The sequence below is a fragment of the Gavialis gangeticus genome, unplaced genomic scaffold (assembly GCF_001723915.1).
Source record: "Gavialis gangeticus isolate Ggan-Ray unplaced genomic scaffold, GavGan_comp1, whole genome shotgun sequence".
Classification (NCBI taxonomy): Eukaryota; Metazoa; Chordata; order Crocodylia; family Gavialidae; genus Gavialis; species Gavialis gangeticus.
Genome location: NW_017729032.1, coordinates 34,577,407 through 34,597,340, shown reverse-complemented (window position 1 = coordinate 34,597,340; position 19,934 = coordinate 34,577,407). Strand labels below are relative to the sequence as shown.

The following is a 19,934-nucleotide window of genomic DNA, read 5'->3' as shown; positions in this document are numbered from 1 at the left end:
AGTATAAAAATATAATAAAGAGAGCTGGCATTATTAATAAGACCAAGTCTGTTCCCAGTCTCCTTTGCTTATTTCATTTTCATCTGTGAAACAAGGCTCATATTAAAAACAGCTTCCAAGGAAATGTCTGTTATAAAACATTTATTGAACAGGCCCTTGCTTTTTAACATAACACAATTTAATATATATGTTTCAAACATGCACTTTAAAACCAACATGTAAAGATTGGATCCTTGTAAGAAACAGTCGAATAATATTACATTTATGTATTTTTCAACAAATTAACGGCTTCTGGTAAATTGTTGTTACAGATAATCTCAGCTAGGCAAAGGCCAAGAGCAAAAATGAGATATTAACCTTGAAAACTGCCTCTTGCACAGGGGAAATGGTAGTTAGAAACATTTTCTGATGTTTATTCAAAACTGGCATTTTTCAAGGCACACAAGACAAATTAAGATTTATTTTTGTTTGCTCCCTCTGTGACTATCTGGAAGTCCTATATCACTTCCTTCAGTGTTCTGGACATGGACCTTTGCCAGCATAAAGCCCTGTGTCAAGAAACAGCATGGCTTGTGGGTAACAAGATACATATCCAAATGGTTCTTCTTTATTCTGATTCAGCAAAACACTGAAAGTCAACACACCCTAAGCATGTGCATATATCCATCACTGTTCAAAAAAGCAGACAGGCAGATGAGTTTTTTAAGGTAATTTCTTATCAATTTATTTTAGCACATCACGAACAAGCATAACAGAGTGACATACCACAGGACTCCTTTATTATATACATTTCTCCCTCTGTACTTTGGAACAACATCTTATTCTATTCTTTTCACTTCAGCCAATTTTTACAAGCTACGCACTGCATGCCAAAGATGAGATGATCAACTAAGCCATTTTAATGGGACAGTCAGATGCTCTTCCTAAAACTGGGAGATTTCTCTCTGAAAGAAAAAAATAATCTAAAACCCCTTTCATTAAAAATTTGAAGTAGGTAGAAAGTGGTAGTGTTATTTGCACAGCAGGGAGAGTGGCTTGGTATTGTGTGTGTGATTATTTTTGATAGGTCCAAAGGAGCTTCAGGTAGAGCTTAGGGCATTGCTTACCATGTCACAGATTTCAGCACTGCTGTGGGAACACTGGGCAAAATTCTGCACTTGGCTCCACCCATTCAAACCTAATTGAAGTCTAGGAGGCCTGGATGAGTGTGGATAAGGACATTTTGCTCCAGTTCTTGGAAAGTCAAAGCCTCTAGTGCTTTTGCCCAAAATGAGTATTTGCTGAGGACTGTAATTTTGACTTTCAATTGAGATGTACAGCCTGCAGGAACTTACTGCAGCCTAACTGCGTCTTGGTTTTTCTCAGCCGTATTCAATCAGTAGAAGCTTAGAATGACTGTAAAGTGCAGGGAAAAACAGCACGGAGGAATATAGAGCTGTCAAACTCAGCCATGAATAAAAACATTCAGAAAGTTGATTCCTACCCTTTCATCATTAAAAATGAAACTTGCTTAAAAATTTTTTAAAAAGAAATGATGGTTTTGTTTATGATCAAATCCCTGACAGAGCAGAGAAAACACCACCTCTTCACTCCCCAGGATCCTGAGATGATTACCACACACAGTCCTCCCATTCTGGGATGACTCCAGCCCCTCCTATTCCCAGAATCCCCTACTCTCACCTCAGCCATCCTAGAAAACATACCCCATCTTCTTAATCCTGTATCAATTAAGGGGAGAGGATGCTCACTGCACTCTTTCTGCATGCCTGGCCAGGGAGCTCTTAGATAGAGGCACAAAACAGGGAGTGGAGTAAGCAGCTGTAGGACAGCAGCAGGTGGGAACAGAAAGCTCTGCTGTGCCGGAAGAAGGCTGACACCTGGTGGCTGGAGCAAAAATTACTCCTCAGTTACAAGAGTTGGCAAAACTCTGAAGCTGTGACAACACTGAAGAGAAAACATGGTCTTATCCAGGTCAGCCACTACCAGAACAAAACAGAACATCACAAAGTTATTTGATGAAACTAATCAATGCACAGTGTAAAGAGTAAAACCTGCTCTGTCCCTGAGAAAAGCTATTTCAAATGCTTGGATTCACTGCTGATTAACCATTTCTATGTGAAGTTTGCCTTAAACCTAAAATTAATTTCACAATTCACTGACTGAGATAAGATATTGGAAGGCTGTCCAGTAGGAACAGGATCTCTATTGTGTATTTGGGTAAGAGCAGCTGTGTTGCACTGCCGCTTCAGTGGAGCCACTGACAGTGCCCCATGAGCTGCTGCCACCCAGGGTGCTCAAACATCCAGTTGTGCCTCTGTCTATTTACTTTGTAACTACCTGTATTCCCCTGTAACTACCTGTGCCACAAACAGTGAACAGGAAGCAGCTGTCAAAGGGCTGCTATTAGAAGTCTTTAAAATCACAAAAGCTAGTTAGTTTTGTGGCTATCTTCCCTCATTTTCAAGGCTCTAACAGCAGCTGCAAAATGGATTACCAAAAGCTTTGAAAATGAGGCGAGCTGGCTGGTTCTGGTGTTGCCAGCATCACAGCACCGAGATGAACTTCACAACCACCGACTATGTTAAGTTCAGATAATACATGACCTGTTTTCCATCCCAAGTCTCTATATTTACAGCGAGAGCATTTATTGCCAAACTACATTTTTAAAGCATTCCAGCAACCTGACGCTTCAGCCCACCACTCTTATTTATCACCTTGAGGCCTTGCCCTGTACTGATTTCCCCATCACATATGCATTACACTTAAGCACCGCAGAGAGAATGCAAGGACTACAGCTCAAGAGACAGGGCTGGAAAAATATGTCAATGAAACAAAGGAAAGAAAAAAGATAATTTCAGGGGTGAGGGGAAAACTGTGGATGTAAAATGACAGAACTTGGTAAGAAGGGCAGATAACAGAAACCCTTTGAAATCCACTTCCATGGTCTGAGGACTGATTTACATAGATAGGAAGGTCACATTGATTTGGCCCTCCCAAATTCCCCCTTCCCCCCCTGAGCCCCCAAATTGTACCACATATCCATTTTGCAGAACAATGCACAAGTAGTAGAACTATGCTTCGCTTCAAGGGACAAATCTTACAAAGATAATGAGAGATTGGGACGTGAGTATCAGGGCTGTGCTAACAGCGTTTCATGCGATTCAGCAACCTCAAATGACCTAAAGCAGATGTTCCCAAACTTTTTGTTATTGTGAAGAAAATCTTCCAGATCTATCAGCTGCCTGTGCACCCCTACCAGCATGCATTTTATATTTTAACCCCTTAAAGCCAATTATTCCAATGAAAATTAAATCTCCCACTACAAAATTTCTCCTACGTACCCCCAGCGATGTTTCACATACCCTCAGGGCAGGGGTACACGTACCTCAGTTTGGAAACTCCTGATCGAAAGGAAGAAAATAAAAATATGTATACTTGGTAATGGAAATCCAAAGGAAACTTACAGAACGTCTGCTGGAAATGGGCAAAGGTCGGAGCTTCTGGAGCCACATTGTAGAAATGGGTCTTCAGAGCACTGCTCACCAACAGGTTGTATGCAAGGTCTGTTATGTTAATGCCAACAATAGCAAAAGAGTAACTGGAAGAAAAGAACAGCACTTGTAAGAAGTTGCCAGTGTTTCCTATTAGATGCTTAAAGGCTGAAGAAATTAAGCAACTAGAATCAACTCAAATGCACAATGGATTTAAACGCTTATGGCTAATTCTTCAGTGCTGTGTTTACTCTTTTATCTAATGATATTCTTAAAATTATAACACATGAGAATATTTATCCATTATAGTACAAATGTACTATCTAGAATAACAGGGCTTCTATACACAAGCATGGAGACTGCTCCGACGCGCTGGAAATTCAGCGCATCACAGCAGACTCAATTGATCAAATCTGCTGGAGCACGAAAACTGATGCATTCTGGCAGCCTTCCACATCACATGTATCAGAATCACAGCACATCTCTATGCTGAAAAAATGACTGATGCACTTTGAAATAAAACACGATGAGCTTTAGTTCAAAGTGCCCGCCACCATTTTTTCAGCACAGGGATGCACGTTGATGCTGTTACATGTGACACGTGGGAGCTTTTAATTAGCACAGCTCACTAATTAAAGTGCCCATTGCTGCGTCCCAGAGCACGTATAAAAATGCCCATACATTCTATATATGATAATGTCCCATGCTATGTTAAAAATAGTTTAGGCATCAAACTAGTCATTTTCACTGCAGCAACAGAGAAAAATTCTTGTACAGCAGTCGTTTTCACAATGTGTTTGATTAAACCTGATAACCGTCAGGGGTTCTGTAAAAAAGAAACTGGGGGTAATGGCAGAGCAGGGCAGAAGGCATTGCATTGCTATTGCTGGGCTGGGCCACCTGGCTCCATGTCAGCTCTCACAGCCTGCGGAGCCAGGGGTAGGGGTTCTGTAGCAAAGGAACTAACATGGAAGGGTTCCATGACTCTAGGAAGTTTAAAAACCACTATTGTAGAGGAGGAATAAGGGCTACTTATTAAAAGTCTCTGGGTTCACAGAAGGATTGTTGTATAACATTTATAACAGGATGTTCTCTGTTAAACTTTAAATGAATTAATCGGAAAACATATTATACTGTTAAGAAAGTCAATCATCTAAGAAGGTGCTTTTTACTACTTGCCAAAATAGGCAAAGAAAAATGAAGTTACTCCATAACTTGTGATGCAAACAAACAAAAGGAAATCAGCCTTTTTTGGGGGTGGCAATATGGGGAACAAGGCAGAATTTCTCAGGCAGCAGAAGCTGATCATAGCACGTGCTGATGTGAAGGGGAAGAAGCCAAAATGTTTTTCTTATATGGTGTGATAAGGCAACTATTTTTCCCTAGTTTTCTTTTATAAACATGCCACTAGGAACTTAAGTGGATATTTAGTACCTTTCTTTTTTGTAACCTTTAACATATAAAAACATTAGCTTAAGAAAACCAAGCCACTGCTGTAGGATCACATCTTTTTGTTGGGGGCAGGAAGAATTGGTTTCACTAAACGACTCAGTCTAAAAACCGTTGTAAAAGCACAGAAAAATAAATAAGCTGGAAGCAGCCAGCAATAAAATGAGGATATACACACTGAGACCCGAAATGAAGTTTAAGGCATCCCTATTGTTCTAGTAAATATTCTACCACTGGTATTAAAATATTACTTGTTTATGGCTCAGGTCACAAACTATTCCTAGTGATAGTAGTTTAGAAAGTCACAGAGTAATGCAGAGTAATGCAGTCTTGAGTAATGCAGTCATGTCAAAATTGCAACTAAAAATGCTACGCTGGTCTTCATTCCCAGATGTAACTTTTAGGGGCGAATAAGCCTGAATTGATGTCTGTGAGAATGTTGAAAGTGAGATCCATTACATTCAGATCTTCATAAGAGTATATAATGACATACATCTCCAGGGTATGCGACAAGTCATTTTTTGTTGCAAGGCGCAGGCAATTAGTTGTTCCTTAGCTATCTTAGCCATGCATTGATTAAAACACCTGCCATTGTTTTATGCTTGTATGTGCAGAAATGTCATTAAAGCAGGAAGAAATACAATTTTTAATGCAAGGACAGATTTGTATCTAATCAATAATCACTGAGAATGATGTAGTCTTTCTGGACTTCAGCAAGGCCTTTGACACCATCTCCCACCCCATCCTCATTAAAAAATTGGGTGACTGGCATTGATGCCTACACAGTCAGATGGACTGCAGATTGGCTGAAGGGTCGCACTCAGAGGGTGGTGGTGGATGGGTCATATTCAACCTGGGGAGAAGTGGGCAGCGGAGTCCCCCAGGGCTCAGTCCTTGGGCCCGCGCTGTTCAATCTCTTTATCAGCGATTTGGACGATGGACTGAAAAGCACCCTGTTTAAATTCGCTGATGATACCAAAATTTGGGGTGAGGTGAGCACGCTAGTAGGGAGGGAAAGACTGCAGCAAGACTTGGATAGGTTACAGGGGTGGGCTAGCAGAAACAGGATGCGCTTCAATACTGACAAGGGCAGGGTGCTGCACTTGGGCAGTAGTAACCAGCAGCACACTTATAGGATAGGAAACTCCCTTCTTGAGAGCACGGAGGCAGAAAGGGATCTTGGAGTCATTACTGACTCCAAGATGAACATGGGACGACAATGCGAGGTCATGGTCAGTAGGGCTAACCGGACCTTGTCGTGCATCCAGAGGTGCATCTCTAGCAGGGACAAGGAGGTAATCCTCCCCCTCTATGCAACACTGGTCAGGCCACAGCTGGAGTACTGTGTCCAGTTCTATGCGCCCCACTTCAGGAGGGATGTGGACAACATTGAGAGGGTCTAGAGGAGGGCCACCCACATGATTTGGGGACTACAGGGCAGACCCTACAATGAGAGACTGCGGGACCTGAACCTGTTCAGCCTTCACAAGAGAAGGCTGAGGGGGGACCTGGTGACAGTCTGTAAACTCACTAGGGGGGGACCAGAAGGGTTTGGGTGAGACTTTGTTTCCCCTAGTGCCCCTTGGCATAACAAGGAATAACGGCCACAAGCTGTTAGAGAGTAGGTTTAGATTAGACATCCATAAGAACTACTTCACAGTTAGGGTGGCTAGGATCTGGAACCAACTTCCAAGGGAAGTGGTACTGGCTCCTACCCTGGGGGTCTTTAAGAGGAGGCTTGATGCCTACCTAGCTGGGATCATTTGAGCCCAGTTTTTTTCTCCTGCCCTGGCAGGGGGTCGGACTTGAAGATCTATAAGGTCCCTTCCGACCCGACTTATATGATTCTATGAGAAGGAGGTGTGCTTCTATCAACTTAAAAATTGAACTGTTAAAACTTACCCAATTGCCTTATCAAACTTTTTCCTCTCCCATTCTGCTTTGCTGAACTGGCTGAAAAAAATATCAAATGTTACCATATACCATTATTGATATATATTTCCTTTTAAGTTTATTCTAGACACTGTCTAGCACAGGCTGAGTTTAAGTTCAGTTAAACCATCTATTTGTAGCTCGCTTCTCCTGTGACCGGAAGGACTGTATCCTATTTTGATCAAATAGGTGTAAAACATTTAAAGTGAGATTAGTTTACTTGCTTTATCACCAGCAATACGCTGCTCTCAGCAGTGCAATCTGAGTAGCACCTCTGACAAGGTTACAGTTCCACTCAAAATCAATTCTAATCTATTCATCCCACAAAGATAGATGGCCTCAGCTAAACTTAAGCTTAAAATAAGTGTTGAAAACCCTCCTCTTTTTTTGGTCTGCTCAAAGATGGTGATAGTCTTTGGTATTCTCCAGGATACACATGACATGAACCACTGGAAAAAAATGAAACAGTAGTACTCCTGCAGTTCTGAACAGATGAGACCCCTTAATAAATACACTTTTTGTTTATCTGACTGAATTAATAGCTATAATTTAAGAAATATTAAGCAACCATATTTTATATATATTAAATTACAATGAAATATAGAACAGCTTTTGAAAGGTTATGTGCCACTTAAAACAGACAGATTCAGAAAGAAACACTTAATTTACAAACCTAACGTAAGCAATAATTTATAAACTATTGTGTGACAATGGAAAGATTTCTATTAAAAGGATATTTGATACATACTACAAGTATCAGCTAAAAGGTGTTATTTGCCTGGACTGAACTGTGTAAGCAACACTCCAAGGAACTCAACAGAAGTGAAAGAAAGGAGGAGAAAATATTATATATGCAGACTTATGAAGGAAACACACCATTTTTAAGAATAGATTTAAAAGGTATTTTATTTTAGTGGTAGGTAGCATAGGATCAATGATATCTTGGAATGACAAAAATAAAATATTAAATAAAAGATGGAATATCAGGGATCTGGACAAGTAATACACATCTGCAAAAACAGAAACAACATTGATAACTAACACATCAAACACCAACACTGCTGTTAAACCACCACACCAGAAAACATTTAAAGCATCACAATCCACAAGATGCATTATAAATCTGTGGATACTCCTTCAAGGGCTGTCATCATGCATGAGAACACAAAGCATTCCAAAACATGTCTGAACACATGACATATGAATGAAAGCTACTACTAGAGTTCATGTTTCCTGTTGCACAATTGTGCCACTCAACACACAGGGCCTACACTGTTAGCTACGCTGAGACGTATCCCAATACAGACAAGCACCTAATCCAAACACAATTTGCCATGTAAACCTAGTTAACAGTTACAGCTTTTAATTGAGATCTTTATTTTTTCCGTATTGAATTGTCTAAGCGTTTAGCGCAATTTTTCTGAGAACTGAAAAATTATTTCCTCTGAAGTTCACAAAATCAAAAAGGCATGTTAGTGGCCAAGAGTTTAGAAAATCTGTAATAAAAGCCATTAATAGTTTAAAGGTAAAACTGATCCTTCAGGGGATTTAAGTAATTTGGGTAGGAAGAAATTTTTGCACAGCCAGGCTAGTCCATAATAGCCCACTATAAGCTACTTGTACCTTCTACTAAGGCAGTGGCTACTCAGAGACACGATACTGGACTCAACAGATCATTTGTCTGACCTGGTATAGAATCACTAACATGCCCAGGTAATCCCTGTTAATGAACAGTAAAGCTGACAATGAATTGGTTAACTCCTTAAGCTAAAAACTCTTAAACTAAACTATTTGGCAAACACTTATGACCAGAAAGTCATAGTCATAGGAACCAGGATGTGTTTAAAAACTGAAAAAAAAATCTTAAGAATTAAAAGAAAGCTAAAGTTGCCAGATCTTTCATTTATAAGAAGTGTTTGAGCATTTGTACCTACAAAAGATTATGAAATTTAGCTACAATAAAAACAGGACCAATTTTTAATTCTTATGCATATTAACTGAACACAATTGCTAGTCAAATTTGGTGACTACCATATAATTTAGGTTGAAAATGTGATAAATTAAATTAGTTCCTCTTAAATTTTATACAAAAATCTAAGAATATGTTGGGTTTATGGGAGTGTGGTTGGATCTTTATTTACATGTAAAGTCTCACAAAACTGAAAGAAAAGAAAAAAATACCTTAGCTCCTTTTTAGTGACTTCCCTTCATTGTGAAAGATGAAAGAGAATTAAAAGAAAGACAAATAAAAATATAAGGAGCATAAAATTAGAAGAATATGGAATAAAATAAATATTTAACAGTAAAAACTAAATCATATGTAGGACTCAACACATGAAGTCCATCAGTTTGTCTCTCCAATTCAATTAAATGTCAGAACAAAGATACTTCAGAGATAGACAGCATATGACAATACTCAAGCACACAAGTTTAATAAGAACTGCCAGCACAGCATTTCTATGAAGCCAATTTATTTCTGGCCTCAAGCATTACCTGTATTTTGGCTGAAGGGAATCAGAGAGAACTTGCAGAGCAATAGCAGTGTCCCGTTCGGCAAAATATCTGCAGATGCACACATTTAAATATTTAGCGTCATTTGGGAAAATAGGCAGGGCTTTTTAAGCACAGTGAGCTGTAAACGTCTCAGAGTCCCTGCTCTTTTGAACAGTCAGGTGTTTTGCTCAACTTATAATCCATTTACAACACAATCAAAGTATATACATAAGCACACCACTGTGAGAATCTAACCCATTAATGAATACGTGTTGATGGTTCCTCTCTATGTGCCCGATTTATAGAAATAGTATGGCCTTAGGTGTAGAATTCAAGATGTTACAGCTCATGCTTTTAGGTTTTGCAAATTTCCAATTCAGTCCTTTGTTAGCAAAGATGACTACCATCAGAGTACAAAATGAAACAGAAAGCAATAGGTAAGATTCTTATTGTTGCCAAAACCCAAGCGTAGGAGCCAGGATCTTAAATTCTTTGCGAAGGTCTACCACGGACTGTTACAGAGAGGTTTGCTGAATTATGCAGTATTCTTCAGTCTATAAAATGGAGAAAATATTTCTCCAAACTCACAGGGACATGAGGAAGATTAGCTTATTAAATGTTCATAAAATACTTCAATAATCTTAGATAGCTAGAAGGGTTTGGAGAGGCAGAGATCCTAGAATCACAGAAAATTAGGATTGGAAGTGACCTCAGGAGGTCATCTAATCCAATCATTATCATTATTAGTGATCACATTTTATGTTTAGTATTGCCAGACACAACAACAAATAGATGAATAAATAGACAGCTATTGTAATTATTTCAGCACTCAGTATTAATGATGAAAAAGTGGTGTAGTGACAGAACTGATAGTGTCCACTTTTTGTGTTCCAACCAGTCCGAATAAAATTCTCAAAAAGGAGCAAACTCAAACACACACCTTTATATAAAAGAAGATAATGATATTTATTAAATGGTATTAGATATAAAATAGAAACAAAGTACAAAGAACACTATAACTGAAATACTATTTGCCTAATGGAAAGGTTTTTGTTCTTATTAGAAGTTTTATAATAAGTCTAAATACAAAGTTGGAAGTAGAATTACAGATGAAAATCATGACATTGTCTAAGATTCATTGACTGTAAAAAAGTTGTGCGTGCTTGTGTGTGTTTTAAAGAATCAATTATATTCCAGGAAAATAATTTTTTTTGGCAATTGCTTCTTCTGAGATAAAAGTCTTTAGAGGCGTAATTCCTAAAACGCTTAATTGCAAGACCAGCATCTGAACTGAAGCTGTAATGCTCCTTCCATTAATTCAGATCTCAAGTACAAATAGGTAGATACACAGATAGATACTTACAGCAAGTTATGTAATCCTAGAAGTCCCATCCCTCTAAAATCTGTTTTAGGATCATCACCTTGGAAACCAATTTCACACCATTGCTTTGAAATGCGAGCCTCCAGTGGGGAATCAGGTTTCAAACATTTCCATAACTAGAAATATTACAGGTAAATAAAGATCAGCCTTCTATGCATGGCTTCCTTTTTATAAAGCACTCTGTCCAATCCTATATATATCTCTCTAAATGCAATGGTCAGCCAACTAGAACCTCTGGCCATGTACCACCCCCTAAAAACTTTTCTTTAAATTGCAACTGGCCAACAGAAAACCCTTTTTGATTTTATACAAGCTGTTGTACAAATTCTCACAAAGGCATGTTCATTTACACTTTCTGTTAAAATGGAAGCTGTATCTACAAGCAGTGTCGTAGATTAGCATTCTGCTGTAAAACACTGACATTAGAAGGCAATCTGCTCTTTTAATTTAGGTCTGCAGCAATCTTTTCTTAGGCATTTTTCAAAATAATCTATCAGAAATTGAGACTGCTGACTTGGCTAATATTACACTGGAAATCAGAAACAGACTATAACAGAAACATCTACACAAGAATAGCATATTTCAGCTTCATTCTTTAATTCAGAAACAACTCATTCACTGAGCTCACAAAAATCAAAAGGAAAAATAATTTAATAAGCCAAATCCTCAGCTGCTTCAAGCCCATTTAACTTCATTGCCATCTACTATATTTGGAAGTGGTTAAAGCTAATTAAAGGAAAGGATCCTTTTCATATACATTTTTGGTTACAGTGCTATTTAACTTATTAAAATCACCACATTTAAATTGTTTACGGATTATATCCCCAGGGGATTTCATTCCTAGATACTACAGAGAAGGGCATCCAGGAAGAGCATATAATTTCCCTTGATATGCCTGATAAGATGCAGGCAATGTGTATATTATCTATAATATCATAAAGCAGGAGAACAGCTTCAACATTTTTTTAAATTCCAACATAAACAGGGAAGTTAACTGTTACTCTAAAAACATCTACCATCTCTGAATCTTCTGCTCCCTGTACACTCAAGCAATGTCTCAAGAAGTACATACACAAAGTGAAAAAAGCCTACTTGAAGTGCAAAAAGTCACCAAATACCTAAAATTGAAATTCCAAAACTTAGGCAGGCAAGGTGAGTAGATGAGGTATCTTTTATTAAACCAACTGAGTAATTGGAAAAAGGTTCTTGGAAAGCTTTGTAATTTATAGTATTTTAGAAACTTCATATCCTAGAATTCAAAATGCTTTTAAAAATATTTTGCATCAACCTTTTGTTCAACTTTTTAAAAATTAAGCCACGTAGGCCTTAATACTTCCAGTGTTATCATGGTCATAAATAGAACAAGCTGCTTAAGGCACATTTTCCAGCTCTTACTTAGGCAGCCAGTAACAGAATTCAATACGTTGGTCTTTAACACTGGATAATTCTTAGAAAGTGTCCTCCTAGCAAACACAAATACATAACAAGCATTAAGAACTTGCAGAATCTCCCACTAGAAAGACTACTTGGATCAGAATATGTAAACATGATGAGGAAGTGCTAACTGAATTTTCTCTGGTGTGTACTGAAAACCAAATCCAAGTCCCAGACAGTGCTCTTCAGCATTTCTTTACGCCCATAGTAAAAAAAAAAAAAAAAGCTGTAAACTAATGTTTGATATACTGGCTGCATGAAAGGTGAATACAGGAAGCCAGATACTCATGTCCATGCTTCAACAACAGAAAGCATTTTTCTGTTTAAAATATTTACATTGTTTTCTGATCTGCAAGTACCTGTTATGAGTCTCATTGTTTCACTCAGTTGAGAGTCAACCAGAGTGGTATGGGGTAGGCCACTCCTGCCCCAAACAGGTATTGCAGGTCCGTTCTTGTTCCTTGGCTTTCTGTTCTATCTTATAACTTTCCTGATAAACAGGCTACTTTTAGACTACAAAAAATGCTTATTATTCAATTCACCACCAGTTGAATAATAAGTTTTTGAGGAACTTAATGACCCCCTTATGCCAAGTCTTAAGTTAAGAAGGCCATTTCAGAGTGTGGAAAAAGAGCTGAATGACGAAAACTTTACATCACGGAAAAATGGATCCAGCAATGGAACACAGTTGACATTATTAACATATTTATTATCACAAATCCCACATCTAAACCTCCTGGCTTTGCCTTACCAAGATAGAGCTGGACAATGTTGTACAGGATTCGTACTGAACATAATAGAAGTTAACTACCTACGACATAAATGGAATTTTATTGAAGACCCAAGTGTGAGTATATATGATTTGGCTCTACGGTCCGTGTCCATGTCTTGGTCACCCCTGCTCTAGTGTGTGCTTCATGGAGAAATGTCCTATTTATTATTTTAATGGTTGCACTGAAGACCTGTACCAGTCTACTGACGATGCCTTGCAATGGATATCAAATCACTCTAGCCTTATCCCTCAGTGCAGTTGTTTATAGGCTGTTCTGACATTTGGTTGCTGTATTCCATATTAATAAATGCTGTTTTCTGATGGTAAATCAGTTTACATTGCTTTAATTTCACAGGCTAAAAATGAATGTAGGTATGTGGAGGCTGGATTTTTAGAAGTATTTAGCCACTTAAGGATGCAGACAGGTGCCTAGTGAGATTTTCAAGAGTCTTGAGTTTAGACTACCAAGAAAATCACTTTGCAAGTGGACTGCTCCTTACATTGCCAAATTTCCAGCTCCATGAGAACTCCTATCAGCTAGATAACAACTCTGTGCTGGATCTGGCCACATGGGTCTAGAAATTTGGCACCAGGTCAAGCAACATCAGCATTAATAGCTGCAGCTCCCAAAACCACAATGCCATTGCTCACCACGCTGTCAAAAATTCTGGACCTGGTAGAAGCTCAATGGGCTGCATGACTTGTTTCCATGGTTCATGTCTGTGTCTTGGTCACCCCTGCTCTAGTATGTGCATCTGCACAGGTTTCTTACCAAGCAATCAGGGTGATTCTAACACAATTCTCATTGGCCTGATTATTGCCCACATTGTTTCTGAAAAACAGCATTGTAAAATTGACTAATCAGTTCTTGTCCTATTGCACCTTGGTATTAACCACGGGTGTGAGAGGGGCATCAGCCCTGGGCATCCTCTTAGGAGGGGCACCAAAAAACTGCCCTCACCAAGGTGGAGTCTGCACCCTGGCGGCAGTGGCAGCAGCAAGTGTACAGACACCAGGCTGCTGCTGCTGCATAGGTAGAACAAGCAGTGCCAGCAGCAGCCACCAGGGACTGTTTGGGGTAAGACTCCTGCCTCTCCCCAACACTTGCACCCTACATGCCCTCCACCCCCCAGCTCCACTGCAGGGTTTGTCCAGGGTGCAAACCCTGCTTGCTATGCTGCTGCTTGGAATCCAGAGCTGCCTGACTGCTGCAGCTATTCCATCAATGATCTTAGGACTCAGGGTTATTTTTTCCACATATACACATATGTGCATGCACATTTTTTTTTTTTTTTTTTTAGAACTGCACAACCCACCACATGCTTTTTGAAATACGGATGGCAATTGGTTTCTGAGGTAAGCAACTGAGCCTAAGCTTAGACAACATAAACCCTGTTACAATGTTGGAGAAAATAAACATTGCTCTTCTTTTGAACATATTCCAACAGAATTACTGCTAAAGTCCATGAGAGCATGAGACAGTCTGTCACATTAAGTGCTGGACACCCAGAAACCAGTCCTAACAGCAGAATATTTTCTAGACTGCACGTTTATAAGTCAGTGCAGTGCAACTGCTTACCAAAACACCTTCACACACTGCATTGAGGAATACAGCATTACAGAGAAATTGAAAATATCTGCAGAAATGCAAGAGGCCTAAAAAGATGATGCACTAGGAGTCACCAGTTATCAAGCATTACACAGAAAAACAACTTGAGCACTCACCTTTAGAAGCATTTCTTCATGCTGGGGATTCTCCGAATCATATGGCTCTCTGCGCAGCTTTTCCACCTCTGCAATCAGATTTCTGTATCCTACAATCTGTAGGAGACAGGCCTGAAGAGATACTCCTAACCTAAGTGAAAAAGAAACCAGACAGCCATGTGGTAGAGAGCAGTTAACTGTATAGGCTGACTTTAAATATATTTCAGATAAATGAAGTGAATAAACTATTGCTTCACTGACAGAATTTAATTATAGTAGAAAGTGCTCATGAGATCAGTTTTTTTCCTCTGAAAACATTACATTTAATGAATCTTTCTATAATTAATAATTTTACCATTCAAGTTTAATCCTCACATTTGTCAAATCTCATTGTAACTACAGAAGCAGCTGTAAATGCCTATTAATAGTACTGTGTCTTGTCTCTCCCTTCATGCAAGCCATAGCTTCTCAGCAAACTCTGAATCTAATGATGAACTAAACAGTTCGCATTGGATTAAAATTGCTAAAAATATATGTTTTGTTTCCATGCCACAAAGCTGGCATAATCAAGCCAAAAGCTGGAACTAATGAAGCCTGTGAAGCTTTATAGGATTTGCCCTCAGGTTGTCATTTTTATCTCACATGCTGAAAACTGCTATAACAGTTCTATTTTTTTAATCATACTGTAAGTTAGAACATTTTAGATTCTTAATGGACCATTTCAAAGTCACTATGCTCCAAAGCTTAAATTATGGTCATTTACTCAGTTTTATGTTAAGACATTCTATAGCTTATTAAACACAATTATATACCGAATGTTACAAAATACCACTATGCTTTGCTTCTTGTGGGCAGACATATGAATATTTAGGCATCTATAAAAAAGTAATACATATTTCCATAAAGCCTCAAAGTAACCAAAGCACAGAAAGTACACCTGGTTTAATTTCAATACTGTTTTCATTTTGTTGTTAGCAGAGGAGATGAAGATCAATTAGCTTAGATTGCCCATCCCTCTGCACAAGCAAGGCTGTCCTTCTCAGTTCACTAGAGTACTTTGTCCAGTCTATCATACTGTTAAATGACTGGTAAGAAAGGACTTCTATTATTTACCTTGGAAGATATTTACAGAGTCATAACTATTACTGTTAGGTCATTTTCCTGCCTTAATTCATACTGTTATTCCTAGATATACACTCCTGAAATACCCTAAACTAGAGGGGGCCAACCTGTGGCACACGTGCTGCACATAGGAGAGGCTGACTGTGTGTAGCACACCATGGATCAAGCAGGGAGCAGAAATCAGAGGAAGGAGCTCCAAGTAGCACTATGGAAGGGTGCAAGCTTAATCTGTGGCATACCTGCTAAAAATATTGGCCCTCAATGCCCTAACTAAACCTCCTCCTCTGCTGTTATGCTTCACTTATTACAGCTTACATTTTTACAGCACCATTTGTTCTGTTGCAGGCTAAAGTGCAAAACTATATATGAATCATTTCATTGCACTACTATACACAGCCATGGCAGTGTGTTTTAGCTGTGTATAATAACACCATATTATTTAGATCTGGAAGGCTGACAAAATGGATAGATGAAATTGCAAGGCTAATTAAAGGTAGAGTGTATAGGTGCTTGCAGACATAAAAAGACCCCCCCCCCCCCCAAAAAACCAAACCAAAAAACCCCAGTGATTTAATTTAAACTCAGCACATTCCCATGCTGAGCTTCGTGCATGTCCAGAAGAGGCAGTGTGTTACTTCAACCTGGCTCACCCGATGTCTGTAAGGATCAGGTGCTTTAGGAGGGCTGTTTTGGTGCTTTTATCTAATTGATTGAATCAGCTTTAGTGAAGTGCCTGATCTTTACAGACATTGCAGAGCCAGGTTGAAGTAACACGCTGCTTCTTCTGGTAAATCACAGGTGTTTTGGAGGTTTTTTTTAAATGTCTGCAAATAGCCTATGTGATTATCCAAATTAGAATTAAATGTATTTTTTTTAAAAACCCAGTTTGAGCCATATATACATGCATATATAACCAAACACACTTTCTATTTAAAGGTGTATGCACACTTCCCTGAAAGCAACTGGAGTCCCAGTCTATATCATCTACTGCCCTTCACCATCAGCCACTCTACCTGCTCCAGGACTGCTTCCTTCCCTCCCCACCCTCCCAACATTCCAGTTATGCTCTTTCCCCTCCTTGTTGCTGAAGTGCTGGCAGAGGAAGCATGGAGAGCACAGGAGAAAAAAAGTCCCATGTGGAAGAGGTCCTTTTCCTTAGGCCACAGAAGCCCTCAGCTGCAAAGACCAGCAAATGCTTTAAGCCACTCCACCAAGATGGAGTGTATCCAGTACTGAATCTTTGGAGAGATTAGTCTAAACCAGCAGTTTCCAACCTGTAGTATGGGTACCACTGGTGGGTGGCACGCAGACAACCTGACAGTGGTATGCATTAACAGATTTATTATAATTACTTTGTATGACAAAAATTTGCTGGTGGTACTTAAGGTTGAACTGAAAAAGTTGCTGGTGGTACTTAAGTTTGTATTGTTTTAAATTGGTGGTGCGCAATCTGTCAGTTTGGGAACTGCTGGTCTAAGCAATCTGTACTGTGCAAACTGATTTTCAGAGTCACATTACTTAGCCAGATTTCATGGGGAATGGAAGAGGTACATCCTACACAATCCTCCACCAAATTTCCTGTCCCTTGTGTAAAGCAAGGGGAAGGGTTCTTTTGATTAAAACCAGTTTGAAGTTCTAATAAATCGTGTTATCTCACTGAAAGAGCTCAGCTGTTTAGGTTGGAATTTTTCAGAAAAAATTCTGGCTGACACACACACCCAGCATGGGAAATTTCAACCTAAACAGTTAAAATCTGACAAAATTCTGAGCAACTGGAAGTCTTGTGATAAAAAGTATACCGAGAGGTGGTCTCACCAGGCACTTACAGAAAATGTGATAGAAGGGATAACACTGAATAAGGAAATTATTATTTCCTTTATATTGAGATGACTGAAAATCTTGAATTACTGAACATAAGAAGATTTGAGCCTTGGAACAAAGGTTAGCCCATATTTTTAAAATTATGGCAGGTTCTTCAGAAACCTCCTGTAGTGGGTGTGAACTGAGGGTAGAGAAGGTTAACGTGGCTGAAGATTCACTTAATCTATATACTAAAGACAACAAAATAGGAGAGGATGCTACTGTGTGCCTACATGGGGAATATAAGAATATATGAAAGTGTTGTGAACAATCACTGAAAAACATGGAATCATGGATTTTCTCCTTTGCAGGAAAAAAAACATAGGAAATCACAGGTTTCCCCTTGTAGGCTGGCAGAGTACCAGCCTCCAAGGGGCTGCTTGGGGCAGGGGGAAGTGGGAGGAGGGTGATCAGACAGGGGGCACCATGTACATGTGCATGTACGCACGTGCACATGGCAGCCAGGCAGCACAGAGAGCTACTCCCGCAGGTAAGTTTATGGGGTGGGGAGCAGGAGAGCATAGATGACACATCAGGGGGCATGTGCCCCCCCCTAGATTTGTGCACCCACAGCAGGCATGGGGCCACAGCCTGGCCAGACCAGCATAGGCAAAAGCTGCCTCCACAGGCCAGGGGGCAGGATATGGCACCAAAAGGGCAGAGTGGGGTAGGGAGACTGCGAGAGGAGTAATGGGTGGTAGGGGTGGGGAGGGAGTGCTGCCCTCCCCTCCTTCCACTGGCACTGCTCCCCTCAGGCTGCAGCTTTACCCCAGAATTGAGGTGGAGTGGCAGGCAGCGTAGGCAGCCTGGAGGGGAGCGGCAGTGGTGGCCGGGCCATGGCAGTTGGGTAGAGCCACGGCCTGGCAAACAAGCGGATGGTGGCAGGAGGAGGTGAGGTCAGCGTGGCCCTTCCCCATCTGTTACTCCTGGCGCTGCTGGTCGTGTGGCTGCATGGGGGTCCTGGAGACAGCGGCGACAGTAGCAATGAGTCTTGATGCCCCACACCAGGTCCTGTCTGCTGGGCTGTGGAGGCATGTCCTGCCTCTGTAGCTAGGCTGCAGCTGTGCCCACACCACCCCTCCACCCCACACTCCCACTCCCTGCCCCACACACTGGGAGGATGGGGGGCTATGGGCCAGGACCGAGGGGTATCAGCAATTTGCAAATTGCACAGTGATGAATGTCACTTCGGAGTAATGGAGGATCACATGTTGACATTGCTGATAATATTTTCCTGTTGATGCTGATTTCTATTTTTTTAAATTAAGACTGTTAAGCTGCTTTAACTTGTAGTGTGTAATAAGTGTTTCAAGGGCACAAAAATACTTGTGTATTTTCTATTTGTACAAAAAGGTTGAGAACCATTGGGCCATAACTTCTAGAGCCATGGGTCTATAACTTCTGGAACTGAAAAAATGGCAAAAAACTCCAGACCTGAAACCAGCCCAGCAAGCCCCTGGCATATACCGTCTCTCAACTGGAGTGAATAACATTTATCATTAGCATTTGTTCAGGATCATTTAGACAGTGTTCAATTTAATTTCAATGAGACAGGTCATACCCAAGCCAGTCTTAAAATCTCTCTCTCAAATTAAACCCCACAGCTCTTATCCTTATCTTTCCTTGTAACTGGCAAATACTATCATACTTATTGCCATTAACACTAACAACAGAATTTGATCCTGCAGAAGGTAAGAAATCATGGCAGACACCCACTATTGGAAAAAAAAAAAAAATCAAGCAGCATTTCTCAAAAGTGACATGGGGTATTTGGAGATCAATTTTAGCTACCTTTGTAGGTTTCAAACTCAGAAGGGACAATTGTAATCTTTGCGGGGACTGCTGATACACATAATACACATCTCAATATTTCATTTAGGGAATCCTGCTTCTATAGCTCAACTGCCAATGATTGAACAGCAGCACCTCTTTCAGGAGACATCCAAATTTGGCTTACAGAAAGACATTTTATAAAGGAATCTGATTTTCAGAAGGTGACTTAACCTAAATAATCAAGCACACACAAATCACTATTCATTTTGAAACAACATATTTTACAATGAGAAATAAAACTGCAGCCTTGGCCACTTTTGGTCACTAACATCATAGCTTCATAGATTCTAGGGTCGGAAGGGACCTGAGTAGATCATCTAGTCCGACCCCCTGTCATGGCAGGAAAGAGTACTGGGGTCAAACGACTCCAGCAAGGTGTACATCTAACCTCCTCTTAAAGACTCCCAGGGTAGGAGCCAGCACCACTTCTCTTGGAAGTTGGTTCCAGATCCTAGCCGCCCTG

General features: G+C 40.0%; 1 protein-coding gene across 4 annotated transcripts in view; it reads right to left on the bottom strand.

Moving 5' to 3' along the window:
- ELMOD1 (ELMO domain containing 1) overlaps positions 1 to 19,934 on the bottom strand; it is a 67,032-nt gene that overhangs the window by 1,930 nt on the left and 45,168 nt on the right. For 2 of the 4 annotated variants that reach the window (XM_019525248.1, XM_019525247.1), the window contains 6 exons: positions 14,678 to 14,807; positions 10,729 to 10,862; positions 9,366 to 9,434; positions 9,054 to 9,077; positions 6,843 to 6,893; positions 3,465 to 3,598 (listed from right to left, as the gene is read on the bottom strand). In XM_019525248.1, the coding sequence (XP_019380793.1) occupies positions 3,465 to 3,598; positions 6,843 to 6,893; positions 9,054 to 9,077; positions 9,366 to 9,434; positions 10,729 to 10,862; positions 14,678 to 14,807 (542 nt within the window). Of the gene's footprint in view, positions 1 to 696; positions 945 to 3,464; positions 3,599 to 6,842; positions 6,894 to 9,053; positions 9,078 to 9,365; positions 9,435 to 10,728; positions 10,863 to 14,677; positions 14,808 to 19,934 lie in introns of those variants that run through there. The other 2 variants (XM_019525250.1, XM_019525249.1) reach the window with 2 other exon arrangements.